The following is a 19855-nucleotide window of genomic DNA, read 5'->3' as shown; positions in this document are numbered from 1 at the left end:
GTTCATCAATATATATTTTTGAATGTTTAATTTTTGGTTATATATTTATGTGAACTTTTCTTTATTTGAGCACATAGCCTATTTATTTTGGCCTTACTCATAGTCATTTGTTTTTGTTTCGTAACGGTTGCTCGCTCCTCCTCCTTTCGTGTGTGTGTGTGTGTGTATAAAAGGCAGCGTGCGTCAGCAGCACATGTTCGTGTCTCACTCTATTACCCCATTGCAGGTACACAGTGAGAGAAGACACAAGAGCAAAAATGGTGAGTACAAACTTTACATATATGCGTTCGTGAAAAATATTCCTAAATGATATACAATAATTTCTCAGTGATGGGAAGGAAATGTAAATTTAGCGCGCGCGCTATTTTAAGCTAACGATATATATATATTTTTTTCTTATTCTTTTTTTAATCGACTATAGACATATACGCTATATTTAGCGTCTACATAGAGAAATGATAGTTTTCTTGATTTATATAGCTTTATTTCAAACGATAATTACTTGTTCCGCAACCCTCACGCCGGATATACTACTGCGTACTTCGAGGAGCGGTTTGCGCATGCGCGGAAAAGGGCGGCTAAGCTCTGCGGAGTATGGTGTGTCGGCAGACCAAAATAACAAAAAAAAAAAAAAAAAGCGTTTTCAAAATTATTGGGCGTTTTCAAACCGGGATAGCCTTTACATGATTTGTTTAAAAAAATAACCGTAGCTGATTGGATATTTGAAGAACGCCTATATGGTCTGAACACGCCTATCGATTGGGAAACGCCCATTTATGAGACCTATACTTGTAATTTCATGAATCACCATGTTGTTTGAGCATCAGATGAGTTACGTAAGAGGTGGGGGAGGATAACTGGTTAGGATTTTTTTGTGTGTGTGGTGGTTTGGAGTTTGTTTTTTGGCTGTTTGAGTCATTTTCAGTACTGAACAGCGATTGGTTGTTTTTCAGAATGGTTTGCTCTGGGGTGTTTTTAATGGTGATCACTGACTGCTTAGTTGGCTGTTTTTTTGTGGTAGCAAATGATTCGCCATTTTTCAGTAGTGAACAGGGATTGGTTGTTTTTCAGTAGAGATCTGTTGGTGGTTGGCTGTTTTTAGTGGTGCTCAGTGATCGGTTTATCTCCAGTGGTTATGTGTTTTGGTTGTTTTTCACTGATGGGTAGTTGGTTGTTCAGCAGTGATCCATAGATTGGTAGTGGGTCACCGGTTGGACCTTTTTCAATGGTGGTCAATGATAACTCATTTTCAGTAGTTGGTTGTGTTGCAGGGGTGACCAATATTTGGGTGTTTTTAGATGTAATCGTTGATTTTGTTGGGGGTTTTTTTTGAGTTTTTTTTAACTGCATGGCTCTCATCCGTTCATTCCAACGTGACAAATTCTAAGAGTGAGCCCCAGATTGCTTCCTATTTGACACGCCATGTTGAAAGCATTATTTTGCAATGTAGTGTACTGGTGCGCTAAAATAAGGAAACCAAAATGTCTGCCTTTGGACTTGTTGTGCAATCCCTGCAATAAAACTGAAAAAAATGATATTCGACAACTTATTGTTAGTCAGAAATGATCTAGTCTTAAGTGCTACTGTCCGTTTACCCTCCTTCAGGTCCATGTGATTAGTGGGTGTGTCTGTTAGCTTTGCAGCTTCCTGTTTAACCGCTTCATGACCAGTCGTTCTTCCAGTCATTTTTACAGCTTTAGTTGTTACTGTGTGTGTGTGTGTGTGTGTGTGTGTGTGAGAAAAGAAAAGTTTCATTCAAGTGCTCTCAGACATCCAGCTTTAGAAGGGTGACCTATAAAAGCTGTAACACACACACACACACACACAAAACACACACTAGATTATTTCTAAGTAGCGTTTGTCGTCTGTAATCCTGAGAGGTGACACGTGGAGCCTTGTGTGGTTACACAATGTAAAAGACAAACATTTCTCACAGCTTTCTGAATGCCAGATGTCATTTTTCATCCCCCCCTTCAGCACATAGCGAAGGTAGTCATTTGGAAGTAATTTGTGAGTGTGTTTAATATCTCAAACAGCTGTTTCTTTACTTTGCCTGTTAAACCAATGACTCTGCAAATAACCATTGATGAGCATACACGCACTACATTCATTCATCTTTAATAACTGCATTGCGAAATAGCACCACCTTCATTTGATAGACAATTCCTTGGCAGGCAGGGCCATAACCCGGATTTTAAAAAATCTATTTGAGGTCCACATTGCAGAAATATGTCAGATTATACAATAATGACAAATGTTTACTACATCAATTCCTATTTTCTAATCTTTGTATTAGCCTTCCATTCTTTCTTAAACTGCTCTGACTTAGGTCAGACATTTAAATTTTACTGAGCTCAATTTTGGTCAGCAGCCACCCTAGTGTTTAAATACTAGACGTTTTGGCTGGTTTCCACAAATAATTCTGTAGCAAACAGAACAAAAGGAACTTGTGTGGAGGCTTCGGCCACCATGTCATGCGCATGGCAGCTGGACGAATTCCACAGACGAACATGCTACATGACCAAGCCAGTGACCAGTCGTGACAAGTGAGGCGTGCTCAAGCCAATTCATTCCAAGATGGCTGCCCTTGAGGCGCGGCAATCGCTTAACTGTAGTTGTGGAAATTGTCGTGAGATTTTAAGAGCCACCTGCGGTACTGGAGCACTTGTACACAACGGCTAATACGATCTTTGCTAATACCAGGTCTTTGTGCAACCATCGCAGACCTGGTCTGAGCGTTAAGTATTCTGAGGCCTTGTGGAGCTTGGATCCTAATCTGATCAGCTCTCTTGCAAGCTGGTATGACTACCTTCTGACACCACATTATCAGGACTGTTTTCATATTGGATTTGACAAGTGGAGATGTTAACGGTTACACCCATGTTACTGAGTACTATCAAAAGCAATAACTGTGGTAGTAGGATGTAAAAAATAAAAATAAACCCTAGCCTATGTATAGGGTGTTGGAGTCAGTATTTCCTCCCCTTATGTAGTGCACTTGTGTGGGATTTTTGGGGAAGAGAATGCATATTTCTAGTATCAGCAGGAAATTAATCATTGACTAAATCTGCTGTTTACTGTGTCAATAAAGTCTGACAACGTCTGCCCATATTGACCATTATAAAGAGTGTGAGCTAGTGTAACACAGTTAACTAGCAGATAGTCCTTGGACATTGGATCTGACATTTTATGACTTTAAAAAAAGTGTCATTATTTGTGGAAGCCGGCCAAACATCTCTGCAAATCATATGATGACGTCTTAATGGTCTTGCTCAGGAACTGATATGGTGGCGGTGCCTACTTTGGATCTGGAGACAGTTCTTGGTTCGGTTCTAGCACCAGCTTGTGCCATAGGTCTCGAAAAGAAAACGAGTTACGTTGGGTTGGGGGCAGTGTCATCACCAAGAACGTTATTTAAATGACAAAACAAATGAAATAAACGTTTGCCATCTTGAATCAATGGTATGGGGAATGAAACAACCATTTTACGAGCAATTAAACCGAATACAAGCTATGATTCGTCATTTATTTGTTACGTGTGGAGATACTGAAGGGTTTGACTATGGATGGGAAAATATCATCTTAAAGACAGAAGATTTGGGGCACAAATGTGGCTCTACAATTGTTTCCTAAAGGTTTCTACAACAATTGTTAAACATGTCCACCAAGAAACCTCATTCTTAAGTACTGCCATGTGTTATTAAAAAAAAATAAATAAATAAAAAACTTTTGCAGTATGTTTGGTTAAAGGTCCAAACTGGAAATGGGTTCATTTTTAAAAAATTTTTTTTATTTATTTATTTTTTATTTTATTTTATTGTAGTAGGCTAGCTGTGCGACTGTTGCCCCAGGAAAAAAATTTTAACCAATAATCAAACTCCTTATGATCCAGTAGGGGAAATATTTATATTATTAAACACTGAAAATCTAGAACGGTCTTGTGATCTGGAGTCCTTATTTTTGAGGAAACCACCTTTTCAAAATCAAAAGTACAATCCACAGCTCATAAACTCATGCAAACAAGCTGCTGTGGGCAAATCAAAGTCAAGACACAATGCAAATGATCTATGCACGGTACAAGGGAGAGAATTTAATGCTCTTCGTGACAGTATTATGAAGTCTCTGAGATCACAATATCGGGTGTGTTGAATGAATGGTTACGCGCTACAAAAGCGGTTCAGGATCGTTACTTGGTAAACGTTTGATGCTAACAAATGGCTTAGCAGTAATGAAGGTGGAGAAGGTGCTGTATGTGAGAAAGGGAGATAGTTATAGCACGCCATAAATAGCTTCCTGACCAAAGTAGGCCGTTCCAATGTGCCCGGCTAATAATCTTACCCAGTAACACACCGCTGCAGGGGGCAAGGGGGTAAAAATAGAGGATGACCCGGACGAGATGAGAAGCTGACTCAGAGTTGAATGCAGGCGCTGTTTTGGGAAAGTCGCTAAAATGGAACGACTCTCTGGAGCACCGTCCCAGATTCCCGAATCATTACTAGGCATTTAGAGTTCTTTTTTTTTTTCTTTACTTCTTTAAATCATAAAACATTACGTTATGTCTGACACGTTCGATTTTAAGGTTGTGTGTGATAATGTGGTAGCATAGCTTCAAAATTCCAAGCACACGTCGACTTAAAGTTTCTTAAAAAATGCTGACTTGAATCGTTGAGGCATTTATATGTTGGAAAGACCCATTAAAAGCCCAACATAGGCATTTTGTTTCTTTTTTCTTCACTTTTACAACACAATACTACAACGTCTGTAGGTAACATTATAGTTATGCTGGATTTAAATATTTTGTTTACTCTGTTTCCAGTCATAACAAGCATAGTTCTTACTTTTTTTTTCGTTGTTTTGTTCTGGGTTTGTCCTTCTGGGAAAACCCTCAACGGTTCTATGTGTAACACCATTACAAGGAACCTTTTAAGAAACCCATTTGTCCACAGATTATACATATTTTGTTCTTATGATACTAATGTCCCTATATATATATATATATATATATATATATATATATATATATATATATATATATATATATATATATATATATATATATATATAATTTTATCCGTTATATTATTTCGAAGCCTATCTGTTTTTCCAAAGTAAGGTGTTTTAGAAATGGGGAACTGGTCGTTTGCACTTCGCGCCAATTTGCCTTTTTTTTTGTCTTCTTTTCTTTTTTTTCTTCTCTCCCCCCTCCTGCAAGTGCATGCTGAAGATTCCATGTAAGGGCGTAGGCTAAAAGTGTGTCGATTCTCAGCCAAACCTGCTGAGACAGACGTTGACAGTTTGGGCCTTGCAGGCTTGTCAGAGGAACCGAACTGGAACGCCTCCTTCTCTTTGTGTAAACATGGTTAACAAAGCCTCACAGAGCAATAACCTTTCAGAGGTTACTGTTTTCCATGGCTCAAAGCTTATGTGGAATTCGGAGGCTTTAAAATGGTGGCTGGTGGTTTTGCAATCCGGCTGGGAAAATGTGCCTGTTCGCACCACCCACTCTTAAACTGTCACCTGCAAATGTCAGTCATGTCATGTCGTGAAACTCTCTGACAGATTAGAATTGCTTGTCTCGGCCACCTGGTGGTAAAGTTAAAATAAAAACAAAGCATGAATGTCAAATGCCAATCAGGAAAGATCTGTGTGTGTGTGTGTGTGTGTGTGTGTGTGTGTGTGTGCGCGCGTACGTGCGCATGTGTCAAGCATGCAGTGCAAATTTGCATTAAGAAACCATGCTGTTGTACTTTGATCTATGTGGATGGTGTCGATGTCAAATGTGTCCGCAAACAATGCAAAAACAAATACAGCATACCATGTCTTTCACTAACTGGTGTGCAATACAGTAGATTTTCAGAGGTAGAATTAACACTTAAAAGTCCTTTGGGTTTAAAAAAAATAAATAAAATTTCAGGGAAACTCTACTGTTGTACTCTACTAGATAGTTCTTCATTCTTTCTTATAAAATCCTGGCGATAAACAGGACAAAAGAATTTGAAGTCGGATCAACCTTTTCAAGTGCCTTGTACACCTGCAATAAGCAACCCTTTTGGCCCAGGATTAAGTAGGAAACGTATTTTGAGTCTCCTTTACCTAGACGGACAGATACAGTACTGAGGCAATGCCTCTTTCCCAGAAGGAGGACGTTTCAGACAGGCACCCTTCATCCATCATAAAAGCAAAAAAGAAGTTCATTTCTTACCAATATCATGCTAATCGCACTTGTTACCTTTTTCTTGCCCTTTAGCGTGAGTGCATCTCAGTCCACGTTGGCCAGGCTGGTGTTCAAATGGGAAACACCTGCTGGGAACTATACTGTCTGGAGCATGGCATCCAGCCTGATGGACAAATGCCAAACAAGAAGGCTATTGGTGGACATGATGACTCCTTCACCACCTTCTTCAGTGATACTAGAGCTGGCAAATATGTACCTCGTGCTATCTTTGTGGACCTGGAGCCCACTGTCATAGGTAAATTGGGTCTTATTTGGACTGGAAACACAGTAGACCATGTTTTTACCCTGGATTTGCCCCAGGGATTAATATAGCATATCTCTATATCTATCAGATGGGGCTGTTAATACTTAATGTTGATCTTTAATAGTGCATCCAAACAATAATTGTGGAATAAGATAATGCTCATATACTCATACATAACTCTGCATGTCTGACAGTCAATGTCTTATATATTCAGGTCATATTTATATTTATTTATTCATATTTGTGTGAGGAAACTCAATTTGCTTTATGGGAACATCTTGTTTCAGATGAGATCCGTACTGGTACCTACCGCCAACTGTTCCACCCAGAGCAGATGATCTCTGGCAAAGAGGATGCGGCTAATAACTATGCTCGTGGTCACTACACCATCGGAAAGGAAATCATCGACTCTGTCCTTGATCGCATCCGTAAACTGGTAAGACGGTCAAGAGTTTGATTGCACAAAACTGAACCGTTTTTGTTTATAGTCAGCAGTACTTGTGTTGTCATTTTGGATTAACATTTCCTCATCTCCAAATGTGAGAAGCTTTAAAGATAAGTCAAGGCAAGTGGACTGTCTTCGTTTATCCAAGTGGCTTTTCATTTTCCTGAAAGTTTAAATAAGTAGCAAGACATCCTCATTAGTCTATCTTGACAAATCCACTTAACCTTAAAAATTAAGTTAATAGATTAAATTCTTACTAATAATTTCTGAAAATAGACATCACAATTTTGTCTTTTTTTATTTATTTTTTTCTTCTGTACAGGCTGACCAGTGCACTGGTCTTCAGGGCTTCCTGGTCTTCCACAGCTTTGGAGGAGGCACTGGTTCTGGCTTCACTTCCCTCCTAATGGAGCGTCTCTCTGTAGATTTTGGCAAAAAATCCAAGCTGGAGTTCGCCATCTACCCGGCGCCACAGGTGTCCACGGCTGTGGTGGAGCCATACAATTCCATCCTGACCACCCACACCACACTTGAGCACTCCGACTGTGCCTTCATGGTAGACAACGAGGCCATCTACGACATCTGCCGCAGGAACCTGGATATCGAGCGTCCGTCATACACCAATCTCAACCGGCTCATAAGTCAGATTGTGTCCTCAATCACCGCTTCTCTGCGCTTCGATGGTGCCTTGAATGTCGACTTGACCGAGTTCCAGACCAACCTGGTCCCATATCCCAGAATCCACTTTCCTCTTGCTACCTATGCACCGGTGATTTCTGCTGAGAAAGCTTACCACGAGCAGCTGTCTGTGGCCGAGATCACCAATTCCTGCTTCGAGCCAAGCAACCAAATGGTCAAGTGTGACCCAAGACATGGCAAATACATGGCCTGTTGCCTTCTGTACCGTGGTGATGTGGTACCCAAGGATGTCAACGTGGCCATTGCGGCCATTAAGACGAAGAGAAGCATCCAGTTCGTGGACTGGTGTCCCACTGGATTCAAGGTGGGAATCAACTACCAGCCACCCACTGTGGTGCCTGGAGGCGACTTGGCCAAGGTCCAAAGAGCGGTGTGCATGCTGAGCAACACTACAGCCATTGCCGAGGCCTGGGCTCGTCTGGACCACAAGTTCGATTTGATGTATGCCAAGCGGGCCTTTGTGCACTGGTACGTTGGTGAAGGCATGGAAGAGGGTGAGTTCTCTGAGGCCAGAGAAGACATGGCTGCCCTGGAGAAGGACTACGAAGAGGTCGGGCTCGACTCTTTTGATGAAGAGGAAGAAGGAGAAGAATACTAAGACGGAATCGACCTCTAGAAAGCCACCAGCCCCCTGCTGTCAATGCTAAAGAAAGCACGATGCGCAATCTTGTGATATTGTCATAAAATATGAAAATACAGCTAGTAAATGTTGTCATTTGGTCAATTCTGTTTCAACCATAAGTGTCCAAATAACTATGAAATTAAAATAAAGCTGTAAACTAATTTTCATTGGCTGTTTTTATTTCATAAACTCTTAAGTCCATGACATCTTCAATCATCATTCTAGTTAGGCATGATAATGTGTACTATGTGCAAATAGTTAATATATACTCAGTGTACTTAACATACTCAAATTGCACTTAAATATCTGTTCTCCATAACATTTTGCTAACAATCCAATTATTGTTTGCTAGAGCTGCTAATGTTTGCAAGACAATTTACTGACATGACATGACTAACTGTGCAAACTATACAAAGGTATTCAACAAAATCTTCTAATGGGTGATGGCAATATCAAAACCCGCTTTACGTGTATGGTTACGGGTGCTAAATGTTCTATTACTCAGCATCATCAAAAAGTGACTGACTATTTCTACACAATTTTTAACTATGTTAATGATTTTTATTTATTTATATAATTATATATTCATATATAATTTATATGAATACTGCACAAGGTGCACAAAAAGTATTGGAACAAAATTGATTCATCTCTAAAGAAATTACAGATAAATCAAAGAAGATGGATGAACGTGACTTTTCTGAGTGCGTACAGAGCCAATCATTAAATAATTATTGGTATGATACATTTATTTGATTATAATTGTATTGCTTAATTGCTGGCATGGTGGGTAGCGTTGCTGCCTCATAGTTCCATGATCTCTGATTTGATGAGGGGGTTACTGTGTGTGTGTGTGTGTAGGCGGTTGCATGGGTTTCTCCAGGTTCTCCAGTTTCCTGGTTTGAACAAGTGTGTGAATGAGTTTGCGTGTACGCATGGTGGCCTGGGATGGACTGGGTGTTTTCCCACCTCATTCACGATGTTCCCAGGATAGAAACCACCCAAATCCGCCACCACCCTGACCAGGACAAATGCTGCATTTGCCTTACGTAGGAAGTGGGAAGTTTGAGCCTGGAATTACGTACTTATTCAAGCTACAAAGTGGGGAGGGAGACATGGATGCCTCTGTGTTTGTTCTTTTGTTAGCAGCAAGCTAGCCAGCTAACCGTGTTGAGTGACGTATGCAGTCTAGACAGGTTAATTTGATGTCACTTGCTGAATTCTGAGGAAGTTCAGGAGACCTTCCTCAGTTCCTGAGTAGGAATCCCAAACTGAGGGTTGTGCTTTTTTGCGGTTTTCTTACTCGGAGGTTGGGAATTGAGTTATGTATGAGATTAGATTTGTGCCAAAAGCACTGAACGGAACTTTCCAAGAAACGAACACAAATATACATTTTTTAAAAATATACAAAATTCCCCACCCATGTTTACACATCTCTGGCCCTAAAATCTACATAATCCTGTAGAGAAGGCTTTATAAAATGACTGACAGGAGGTGCAGCTAAACACAAACAAGCATTCTGGACCGTTTTCCAGATGGGATTTCTCAACCGCACAACACACTTGTGCTTAAACCTTTATATTTTATAATGGTTTACTTTCCTTCCATGATAAAATCACACGACGCTGTAAGCAGTGAAGGGGTTAACGCAAAAGCGCGCGCGCGCGCCACGTCATAAAGTACCCGGAAGTACGTCCCTGTAGTGTACGCGGAAGTAGCGAAATGGCGGAGGAGGTCGGAATCCTTAAATAAAAGGTAAATTTCCGCGGTTGCTTTTGCGTTTGAAAATGTATGACATCTTAATTTCCGTTTAAAGACGTCAATCATGAATCTTGTCCTTTAAAAAAAAAAAAAAAAAAGGGCTAAATAAACGTGTTAGATTTTTAAAAGGGAAATTTACAGTAATAGAGGTTTTCTGGCGATATTTAGTCATTAGTGCCACGTTATGGACCGGAGCCAAACATTCCAATAAGAATGGAAATCATAAATATCATCAATACCTCAGTAATATCTTGTATGATGTATTATATTCTGTTTAAGACGCAGATAATGCGCTATATGGGATTTTGTGCATCGCAGATACATTTAAAGGGTTCGTCCCAAATCGACTTCAACCGTAGGCTGTGTTTAAATCTGCATATCTTTACTAGCTAGTGCTCTTACCCACGTGCAGAATGCTTACTGCGATTATTAAGGCTAACAGATAATTCTGTTATTAAGGTGTTTAGACGGTATTTGACACATAGATCCAGTAAACTAGTTATGATATGTATTTATTTAATATATAGGATATGTCAAAGATAAAAACACGTGGTGTGTTTTTTGTGTGCACTAGATCAGATGTAATGTGGTTTAAGCCTCTTACATCCTTTGCTATTATTCTTTGATTTCTGAGGTTATGTTTAAGCTGTTGTTTTTAATATTTGTTTACTGTTGTTTATTTTTAGTAGTCCAATATAAAATGAAAACCCTATTTATAGTGGTTGTTTATGGAGTTGAAACGTCAAGCCTGAGATTAACGATAATGCTAGCACCATGTATGGTTTGTCTTTGACGTGTAAAAGTGAACCGCTGTTGAATATCGTAAATATATTTGTCTGTGTTATTATTTATTTATTTATTTTTTATTAAAAAGTCCAACTGAAGCTTGACCTCCTATGTGAAACTGTGAAGGGTGGGGGGTAAAATGGCCGACTTTAGTTAACTCTATTCTAGCTACAAGTGTGGGGTGGGAATTTTCCAGAATTTTGTTAACCGTTATTTAGACCTCCTGAAATTTGAAAAAAAAAAAAAAAAACCTAAACTAAAAAAATACTAATTACGATTAGCTTTTGATTCATCTAATGGTGTATTTCTTTCATGCGGCATTAATAAACGTTTATATTAGCTACCTAATGGACATAAAGCTACCTACTTGCTAGCCTTGCTTCTGTTGCGGCGACTTTAAACAAAAGTGCTTTTGTATCAAATCAAGTGTTTACATGGTCACAGATTAATATAGTTGAATGCAATAGCTGGTGATGTAACGAAAAATATGCTAACTTTGTTTCGTTACATCACCAGCTATTGCATTCAACTATATTAATCTGTGACCATGTAAACACTTGATTCGATACAAAAGCACTTTTGTTTAAAGTCCATTGTTTAAACTTTGTTTGCTTGAATGTCAACCTGAGGTAGTACGGGCTTTTATTTATTTAGCCATTCACCCGCTGCCATTTGAAGCTGGTGTGTGTACACTGTTAAATAATTTAGCTGTTGTTGTTTCTTTACCTGACTGGAAAACTCTGATCGCTTAAAGCTCAGCTTTCTCAACACTGTTTGAGGGCAGACAAGTAGTTATGGACAGCTAGAAAATGGTCATTTGAAGCAAACTGTACTGAAAGTGTTGAACTAACTTCTGATAGAAACTTGCATCCCCAGTTTGAAAATTAGCATGGTAGCTTTTCTTAGAAGTGATAATCTGGTGTCTTTTTACATTTTCTACAGTTCATGTAGCGTAACCGGAGTCCTCAAGGATGATGTCAGGGAAATACCAATGGTCCGTATAATACTCGTCCATTACACAAATGTCACATCATGGCTTCCGTCAGCATTAGCTATGAGCAAGTGAGCCCGAATCAAACGGCTAGCTTGCTAGTTAAAATGGTGGAAAGACCGATTTGTGTGGGTTGGACGAATCCATGAACATTGTTAATTGTAAAGTGTCCTTCTTCACAGAGCTCCTGAAGCACGGAAGTGTTTCGTATGTAATTGTCGTACGTAATTCCTCATGAACTGAACGGTTTGTCGTTTGTGTTTGTGTGTGTGTGGGGCAGTTCCGCTGGATGAATGAGCGATGCTAGGTCGAAGATGGGACATGCACTGTGTATCTGCTCTCGCAGTTCCATCACCATCGACAACAAGAGATACTACTTCATCCAGAAACTCGACGAGGGGTGAGACAAAATTAATTAAGGCGCTTCATTTCTTGAATGAATTATTAACCAGGCAGCGTGAGGGCGTGTTCGTTGTTGTGGCATGGCTTTGAAGGATCGCTCAAAGTAGAGGCATCCCACCTCTAAAAATTATTTGGATTTTAAGTTTCAAAACAGCTGATTTATATTGCTAAATAGTAATATGTGAAATCGTGTTAAGTTATGTTTACATAAAGTATTCTTCAGTTGATATGGGTTTTTTCCCACCAAACGTAAAAGTTTTCAAATTTAAAACTTGCGTATAAAAGTGGTACTCAAAAACTCGTAGCCGAAGAACCAGTATGCTAAGCTAGCCAGTTAGCCAGCTTAACAATGAAGAGATTGTGATTGTTGTTTTGACCTACAATGAACTAGCCAGCTAGCTAGGTTGCCTAATGTTCGCGAAGAACTATGGAGCGGTGGTTGCTATGGTAACATTATAGTTTGACTATTTAGCTACTCTTAAGTAAACTGCTGACGAAAATGAAGATGCAAATTGATTCCAAAATCCCTACGACGCAAGCTAGTTTATTAGCTTTTAATTAGCAATCTAGGTAAGTTCGCTAATGCTAGTGATGTGTGCTAGTGATGCATAGTAGAGGTGTTTTTTTTTTCTTTCTTATCCTTTCTTTTTTTTTTGCATATTGTGCACAATCATAGATCCTGGTTACATGTATAAAGTCTGAGTGGTCTGGATTCTCATGTTTCTCCATGGCGTTCCTCCTTCAGCGGTTTTAGCTACGTCGATCTGGTAGAAGGAGCTCAGGACGGCCGTTTTTACGCTCTGAAGCGAATCCTTTGTCATGACCGGGAGGGACGAAAGGAGGCACAGATGGAGGTGGAGATGCACCGACTGTTCAACCACCCCAATATCCTGAGTCTGACGGGCCATGCCTTCACGGAGCGTGGAGGAAAGTGCGAGGCATGGCTCCTCCTGCCCTACATCAGTGTATGCCACCTTCACCTGAAAGCTTGTAGCAGCGATCCAGAGATATCCAAATGCATCAAAAACAAGAATATTTTATCACTAAATTCTCACTATCTAACCAAGTGCACTAATGGCATAATGCTAATTATAAAAAATAAAGCTAGTGTTAGCAGTTAGCATTAAAAAATATTAACGACATTAAAAATATTAACGACAGGGCAGAAAACTAGCCTTTAATTTGCGCATGTTCAGTTTTTTAAAGTTAGCACATGTTGCTATGCTTAGCATTTCCCCTAAGCTAGATATTCCTCGGATAGTTGAATTGCTAATAGTGGTTTTCTCTGAGGAGGAAAAGTTTTATCATCTAGCATGTTTACTTCAGACTAGTTGAGCTTTAACCTGTGTATGTTTTTGTGCCCTGTTGCAGAAAGGAAGTCTGTGGTCCGTCCTGGAAAAGCTGAGAGGAAAAGGTAGCTCCATGCCCGAGAGACGGATCCTGCACGTTTTCCGTGGCATTTGTGAAGGTCTAAAAGCCATCCATGACGAGGGATATGCACACAGGTAGTTTTTCACTGTTAGCTACAAGGATAATGTAGCCACCAAATAATGAGTCTACTCACCCAACATCTTTTTCTGTAAATATGTGTGATTTTAAGCGGGAGCATAAAAGGGTCCCCAGATTTATGTCACATAATAGGACCCAGGAAACATAGGAATGACCCCAGTTAAGCTGTAGCCGCCTTGCAACAGAAGTTTGTGTATGAGGGGAAAAAAGTTCTGCCATTTTGTTTGCAAGCAGTTTAGCAGTGACTCTACATTTAAGCCTGTTCCAGAAATTGTGTGCTTGTTTCGCAAGCCTTATGAATGCCATTCAAGTTTTCTGAAGTAATTTATCAGGTGCTAAATCAGTTTCTAGCTTGATAACCTGCCAGACATAAACATATAAAAAAAAGTAAAAAGACGGTTGTACTACGTAATACAGCATGCGATCTGTTGCTAATTGTGCTAGCAATTCAGCACTTGCTCTGCATTTTAGCTTATTTTACTAGCTTTATAAATTCCGTTAAAAGTTTTATGAACGAATTTAGGCTATGAAACAAGTCCTACGTTGGGAGTTTGTCGGTAGCTTGCTAATCGGCCCCAGGTGATTGCTAGCAGGGTAGCTAGCTAGCTAACTCGCCAATCATAAACGCTTCTACTTACGAAGTCGACGCAGCCAGAGCAGTCGCGCTGTTTGCTGTTGTGTTAGGTTTTTTTTTTTTTTTTGTCCCCGCCCGAACGCAAATGAAGGGAATTACAAAAGAAAGCTGGAATTTAAACTTGAATTAGTAAATATAAACTGCTTGCCGTTTATTTGTTCATACAAAATTTATGATTTATGCTAATTTCAGTGTGTGAATGCCAATTCACTTGCTATACCTGATTGTGATGATCAGGGACTTGAAGCCCACGAATGTGCTGCTGGAGGAGAATGACAAGCCGGTGCTTATGGACCTCGGGTCTATGAACAAAGCCCGGATCGAAGTGAAGGGCTCCAGAGAGGCCATGACCGTGCAGGTAGGAGGAATCTGCCGTCCTGCTAACTGATTACATGGTTGTTTTTGTTCTCATATTCATTCTTGTTCGGTTTTGTTTTTTTCCTTCCTCGCTCAGGACTGGGCAGCTCAGAGATGCACCATCTCCTACAGAGCACCTGAGCTTTTTAACGTGGAGAGCCACTGTATCATTGACGAAAAGACAGATATTTGGGTGAGAAACCTACGTATGAAGCAAGATTCTTTCCTGGAGCTATGAGGCTAATGTAGGTAACAAGTAATGGAAGCGAATAGCGACCAGTTAAGCGTGGTCTTCAATTCATAAACCATGAGTGGAGGAGATACTGGTTAGGTCCAGTATTTCTTCAGAGAACTCATCGTACGTTTATAGGTGCTGCTGTTATGTCAAGGAACACAGGGCATGGACATGGGTGCTTAACCAAGGTACTGATAGTTCTGGATTAAAATTTGTAACTGTGCCATGCCTTTCCACACTGCTAATGTGATTTCAGGCACACTATTGCACAAACATTAGATACTAACAGATGATGTAAATGTGTGGTTTGCACAGTGATGCTAAACTGTTAGCCATAAGCTTCTGTTTCCTGTTGGTGACATTAGCCTTGTTGCAAAAGGTGTCTAAACTGGACTTTAAGAACTATAGTAACTGAGTGAGTATCAGGTGTGAAATTTCTGTCTCTTACTGACTCTTGTTTACTGTGTGTGTGTGTGCTGTCAGTCATTAGGGTGTGTGCTGTACTGTATGATGATGCTGGAAGGACCGTACGATCTGGTGTTTCAGAAAGGAGACAGTGTCGCTCTGGCCGTCCAAAACCCGGTCGCCATTCCACAACCATGCAGGTCAGAAATCCTGTCAGGTTTAGCTAGCCAGTGCCATCAGTCAAGACAAACAATCTTTATTCATTTTACAAATTGTGTCAGAAATCCTGTCATGTTTGCTAGCTAGCATCAGGAGTCAATATTACGAGTGTTTATTAATTTTACATGTAGAAACCCTCTCAGATTAGCACAGGAATGCTAACTACAGCAGAGAAGATTAACAACATTTTGTGAATGATTCTTTAAAATCCTGCCAGGTATTAGCCAACTAGCTAGTATGACCATTTACTTGAAAATCCTGTCAGTTTAGCTCATTTTAACGAGCTAGCATCAGCAGTCGAGATTATGAAAGGATTGTCTAAAGGTTTAAATTTTACATTCTCAATCCAATCAGAAATCCTGTCATGTTCTAACTAGCTGCTGCTAGCAGTGAACATTTTTTTAATAATTTCAAATCCAGGTCAGGTTAACTCGAGCTAAACAGGTAGCTAGTTTTAGTAGTTAATCATGTAAAACAATTGCATTTTTAAAAATAATAATCATAAAATCCCAGAAATCCTGTCAGGTTTCATCAGCAGTCATGATTTATGATTCAGTTTTAAATTTTACATTACGAATCCTCTCATAAATCCTGTCAGGTTACCTAGCGCTCTAGCATTATCAGTGGTTATTATGGGAGTGTGTATATGTTCCCAGGGTCCTATGTTCCCCAGATTTACATAGCACATATTGGGAACCTGAATGGGAAACAGTATGGCATTTCTTCAGTTTAATGTAAACATTTCACTGTTGTTCATTCATGGAGTCAAACTGTATGAATGTGGACTAACAGATACTTTTAGTGCAACCTAGTTCATTGTCCATGTTTAATAACTTTCACAGATTCCAAGCGTGGACAAAGGATGGATTTTTAAACTAACGTATGCTGCTATTCATTTTTAAATGTGCCTTAACAGTTAATATGGCTCTGGGAAAATGTACTCCCGACTACATAAAACCCTTTTGAAAAGTTTACTTAATGTGAGTATTAAACTGCAGAGCATAGGTCCGTGGGAACGTAGAAATGACCCCACTATTATGCACACTTTGAGTGATTTTAAAAAAAATAAATAAATAAAAACTTTTCCTGTCAGGTTAACTCATGTATATTAGCTAGCATTATCGGTGAATATTATTAACATTTATGAATGACGAATCCTGTCAGGATACCTCACGGCATGTTCGCATTATCAGTGAAAATGAATGTTTATTCAATTTATATGTATAAATCCTCTCAGAAATCCAGTGTAGTTACCAGTATTATAAAATGTTATTTATTTATTTATTTTTTACATAAAACATTTCTCTTAGCTAGCTAGTATTAGCAGTGAAGATTATGAACATTTTAATGAATTATGTAATAATCCTGTCAGGTTAAATCATGTTAGCTAGCGTTAGCAGTGAAAATGATTCAATCCTTATACTAATTTACAAGTAGGTTCCTAAGGAAACATTTATATAAGCCCAGTGTATTGGAAACCCAGTAAGTAAAATTAGCTTTGCTGCCATTGTGCTAATCAGCCTCATTTAGCTCTGTTTGCTCTGTAACAGTTACTCTGAAGGACTACAGACGCTCCTGAGCTCCATCATGGTGACGAACCCTCAGGAGCGGCCCAACATCGACTGGGTGCTCGAACGGGTCAGAAACCTGCAGAGCTCAGATGGCGGCGCGATCGAAACTGACAGAGTATGACGAAGGGAGCATGCTTTTTACGTTCAATCTAGACTGTTTTATTTTCTTACTTTTACCTCATTAAACGCATTGAAAATGCATTCTTCAAACATACATTCCCTCACACACACACACAACTGCATCAGCCTTAGCACTAAAGCTAAACTTTTCTGCGCCTGCTGGTGTGTCGTGCTGGCAGCAAGGGCGGAGTTTAAGTTAAATTTGATCAGCCAATCACCACTAGCCTTTTTCATTGTTTCTTTGACTCAATGTACTGCTTAGCATAAAATAACGGTTCAGCACATTGAGCGACGCTAGCCATCTTATTTCAATTCAACTACATGACATTAACCTTACTTCTGCCACTACTGTTAGAGAAACTGTGTAATTACCCAGAGTCTGAACTAATTTGCTAGAAGCTCGTTTAAACTAGGCTAATGATATATTTTGTGGTTAAGATCAATAGCTAGATAACATTAAATTAATTAACTATGGTGTACTGTATGATGAGTATTATAGCATTATTTTTAACATTCTCTTGATAACAATTAAGCATAACTAGAGGTTGAGAATTATGTAGCTAGACAGTTTCGTTAACAAGCTGGCTAATGTTAGGCTTAATATATTATAATCTATTGCTAGCAAGCTTATTAAAAGTAAGCTAGTTTTGATATTTGATGACTACGAGCAGTATTTTATGCTAAACTGTACATCGAGCAACATTTATGATAATTAAGATAAAATAAGTGTCTTATTCTGAAAATTATAACTTCAATTTTTTTTTTTTTTTTTTTTTTTTTTAAATATCTGTAGGGGAAAAAAAGGTAAAGTTGAAGTACATACGTAAACACTAGTAGTTAGAGTGTACGTGTGGAAGACGAACCTGGCTTATGAGTGAAAATTTGCATTTAATAAGGCCAGTGGTTAAAAAAAAAAAAAAGGCAACAATTGTTGCATCTCAGACTGGAAGGAAATGACGCGTTGCGTAGGTTTGAACTCGCTGATGTTAACTGTCATCCCTGGAAGTCCCGCCCCCTTCCCGTCCCCCATCTCTTAGCCAGTGCGTAAGTCTCAACTTGACATTCCTCGCTTTCTGACACGGTACATGGAAAATGTCTGTTGGACTTCACGAACACTAAACACGTCTTTAGTTAACTTCAGTTAGCTTTATTTATTAGATTTTATTAGCACCAAAAAATTGAGACCTTTTTAACTCCCATCCCATTTCCGCATTATTCTGCTTCGGAGTTGACTGGTTCGATCCCGTGATACCTTCAGTACATCGTCCCAGCCCTAGCGAGCGTCGATTGATGGTACAGCCGTAGTACAGTATTAATTTGTAAACTGTAACGGAATCACTTGAATGCAAAAGGACACAGGAAGTACTAACTTGGAAGTAGTAGCCAATAAGAAATAAGAAGGCGGGGCTGCGGTTGCTTACTTACAGAAACAAAAGTAAGCTACGGTTACATATTGGCTGCGTTTTTCTTTTCTTTTTTTACGCAGATCCTTTTAAAAGGGTGTTTTCTGATGTTAAAATCACATCTGTTCTCGTTAGTAATAAATTATTCCTCAGTCAGAGAATTACCTCTGGAGACCAGGATGACAATTTCATGGTACACAACTTGCTGTGTATAACCGTATATCTGCATATGCACACTTATATTTGGGACCTGTGTTTTAATTTGTCATTTTATTGTTTTGGGTTTTTGTTTTTTTACAGTAGTTCTCAAAGCTTGATGTTAATTTGAGGAAGTAAATTTTACGAGGTTGTATTGTATTTTTATTTTATTTGTATGTATTTTAACAGAGACTCATGTCTGTAAATGTCTCTTGTTTTTATTTCACACTGATTAAAAATAAGTAATTAAATTCAATACTTTTTTTTTTTTAAATCTCTGGAGATCTTCGTGTAACCGATTTGATAAAGCTTTCATTGTGGGATTAATCAGTACTGATTTCTGACCAGCAGATAGCGCCGAGCACTTGGCAAATCTGCTTCTACACCTCCACCAAGCGCCTCTACACGAGCTGAACTGACCTAAAATGTACAGTTTCCACTTCTTCTTTTAAATGCGACATGGTTTACGATTTAGTTGAACCATTGTGAAACACATTTGTCATTTACGTATACAATCGATTTACTTGGCTACGTGGTCCTAAATGTATATGCGTCGTCTGTAACACTCAATGTAGCATGTGTTTTAACAAAGTCTAGTTTATATTTCTCATTTATACAAACTAAAATGTATCCCAAAAAAAGTTTGGCAACAACGTTCGCTAAAGAAATTGTAGATATAAACGTTGTTCAAGAGTGTCGAAGAACATCTCCGTGACATTAAATTGACGGTTCAGAATTGTTGCAGCCGCCAGTTTGAAATATTTGCCATGCAGTTATTTACCCAAATTGTGCTAGTGACACAAAGAATCTCTCTCTCTCTCTCTCTCTCTCTCTGTCTCTCTCTCTCGTAACGTATTAGAACGTGGACAGGTTTTGCGGATGGATCAGGAAAAACGTTTGAAACTGGAAGTTCTGCAATGTTGCACGTGTTAAGAGATAAAACTATGATGTGGCATCTTAAATAAATAAGAAGAAGATTTATTTCACTTGCACCCACTCCTAGCTAGCTAAATGTTATC

At 39.1% G+C, this 19855-nt stretch overlaps 2 protein-coding genes across 3 annotated transcripts; both read left to right on the top strand.

The window, feature by feature from the left end:
* Nucleotides 1-129: 129 nt before the first annotated feature.
* On the top strand, nucleotides 130-8406 carry tuba8l2 (tubulin, alpha 8 like 2). Its single transcript, XM_017457270.2, has 4 exons — nucleotides 130-260; nucleotides 6248-6470; nucleotides 6767-6915; nucleotides 7247-8406. The coding sequence occupies exons 1-4, from the start codon at nucleotides 258-260 to the stop codon at nucleotides 8219-8221; spliced, it is 1350 nt and encodes a 449-aa protein (XP_017312759.1). The 5' UTR covers nucleotides 130-257; the 3' UTR covers nucleotides 8222-8406.
* Nucleotides 8407-9081: 675 nt separating this feature from the next.
* Nucleotides 9082-19092, top strand: stk16 (serine/threonine kinase 16). 2 transcript variants are annotated; one of them, XM_053676073.1, is made up of 9 exons: nucleotides 9082-10000; nucleotides 11735-11786; nucleotides 12064-12183; nucleotides 12931-13150; nucleotides 13557-13690; nucleotides 14566-14686; nucleotides 14783-14878; nucleotides 15404-15525; nucleotides 17095-19092. In XM_053676073.1, the coding sequence occupies exons 3-9, from the start codon at nucleotides 12077-12079 to the stop codon at nucleotides 17234-17236; spliced, it is 942 nt and encodes a 313-aa protein (XP_053532048.1). In that variant the 5' UTR covers nucleotides 9082-10000; nucleotides 11735-11786; nucleotides 12064-12076; the 3' UTR covers nucleotides 17237-19092. The 2 variants fall into 2 exon arrangements, with proteins under 2 accessions (XP_053532048.1, XP_017312761.1); XM_017457272.3 differs by lacking the exon at nucleotides 11735-11786 and having other exon boundaries at nucleotides 9086-10000.
* Nucleotides 19093-19855: the final 763 nt, after the last annotated feature.

This window comes from Ictalurus punctatus, chromosome 26, assembly GCF_001660625.3.
Source record: "Ictalurus punctatus breed USDA103 chromosome 26, Coco_2.0, whole genome shotgun sequence".
NCBI lineage: Eukaryota > Metazoa > Chordata > Actinopteri > Siluriformes > Ictaluridae > Ictalurus > Ictalurus punctatus.
The sequence above is the reverse complement of the archived record's forward strand: the minus strand, read 5'-3'. Positions and strand labels throughout refer to the sequence as shown.

What these genes read in the sequence shown, in the direction of transcription:
- stk16 (XM_053676073.1), top strand. Translation starts at nt 12,077, where the DNA reads ATGAGCGATGCTAGGTCGAAGATGGGACATGCACTGTGTATCTGCTCT. An exon ending in GACGAGGGATATGCACACAG is followed by an intron (nt 13,691 to 14,565) that starts GTAGTTTTTCAC and finishes TGTGATGATCAG; the next exon opens with GGACTTGAAGCCCACGAATG. An exon ending in ACGAAAAGACAGATATTTGG is followed by an intron (nt 14,879 to 15,403) that starts GTGAGAAACCTA and finishes GTGTGCTGTCAG; the next exon opens with TCATTAGGGTGTGTGCTGTA.
- tuba8l2 (XM_017457270.2), top strand. An exon ending in CCTGGAGCCCACTGTCATAG is followed by an intron (nt 6,471 to 6,766) that starts GTAAATTGGGTC and finishes ATCTTGTTTCAG; the next exon opens with ATGAGATCCGTACTGGTACC. An exon ending in TTGATCGCATCCGTAAACTG is followed by an intron (nt 6,916 to 7,246) that starts GTAAGACGGTCA and finishes TCTTCTGTACAG; the next exon opens with GCTGACCAGTGCACTGGTCT.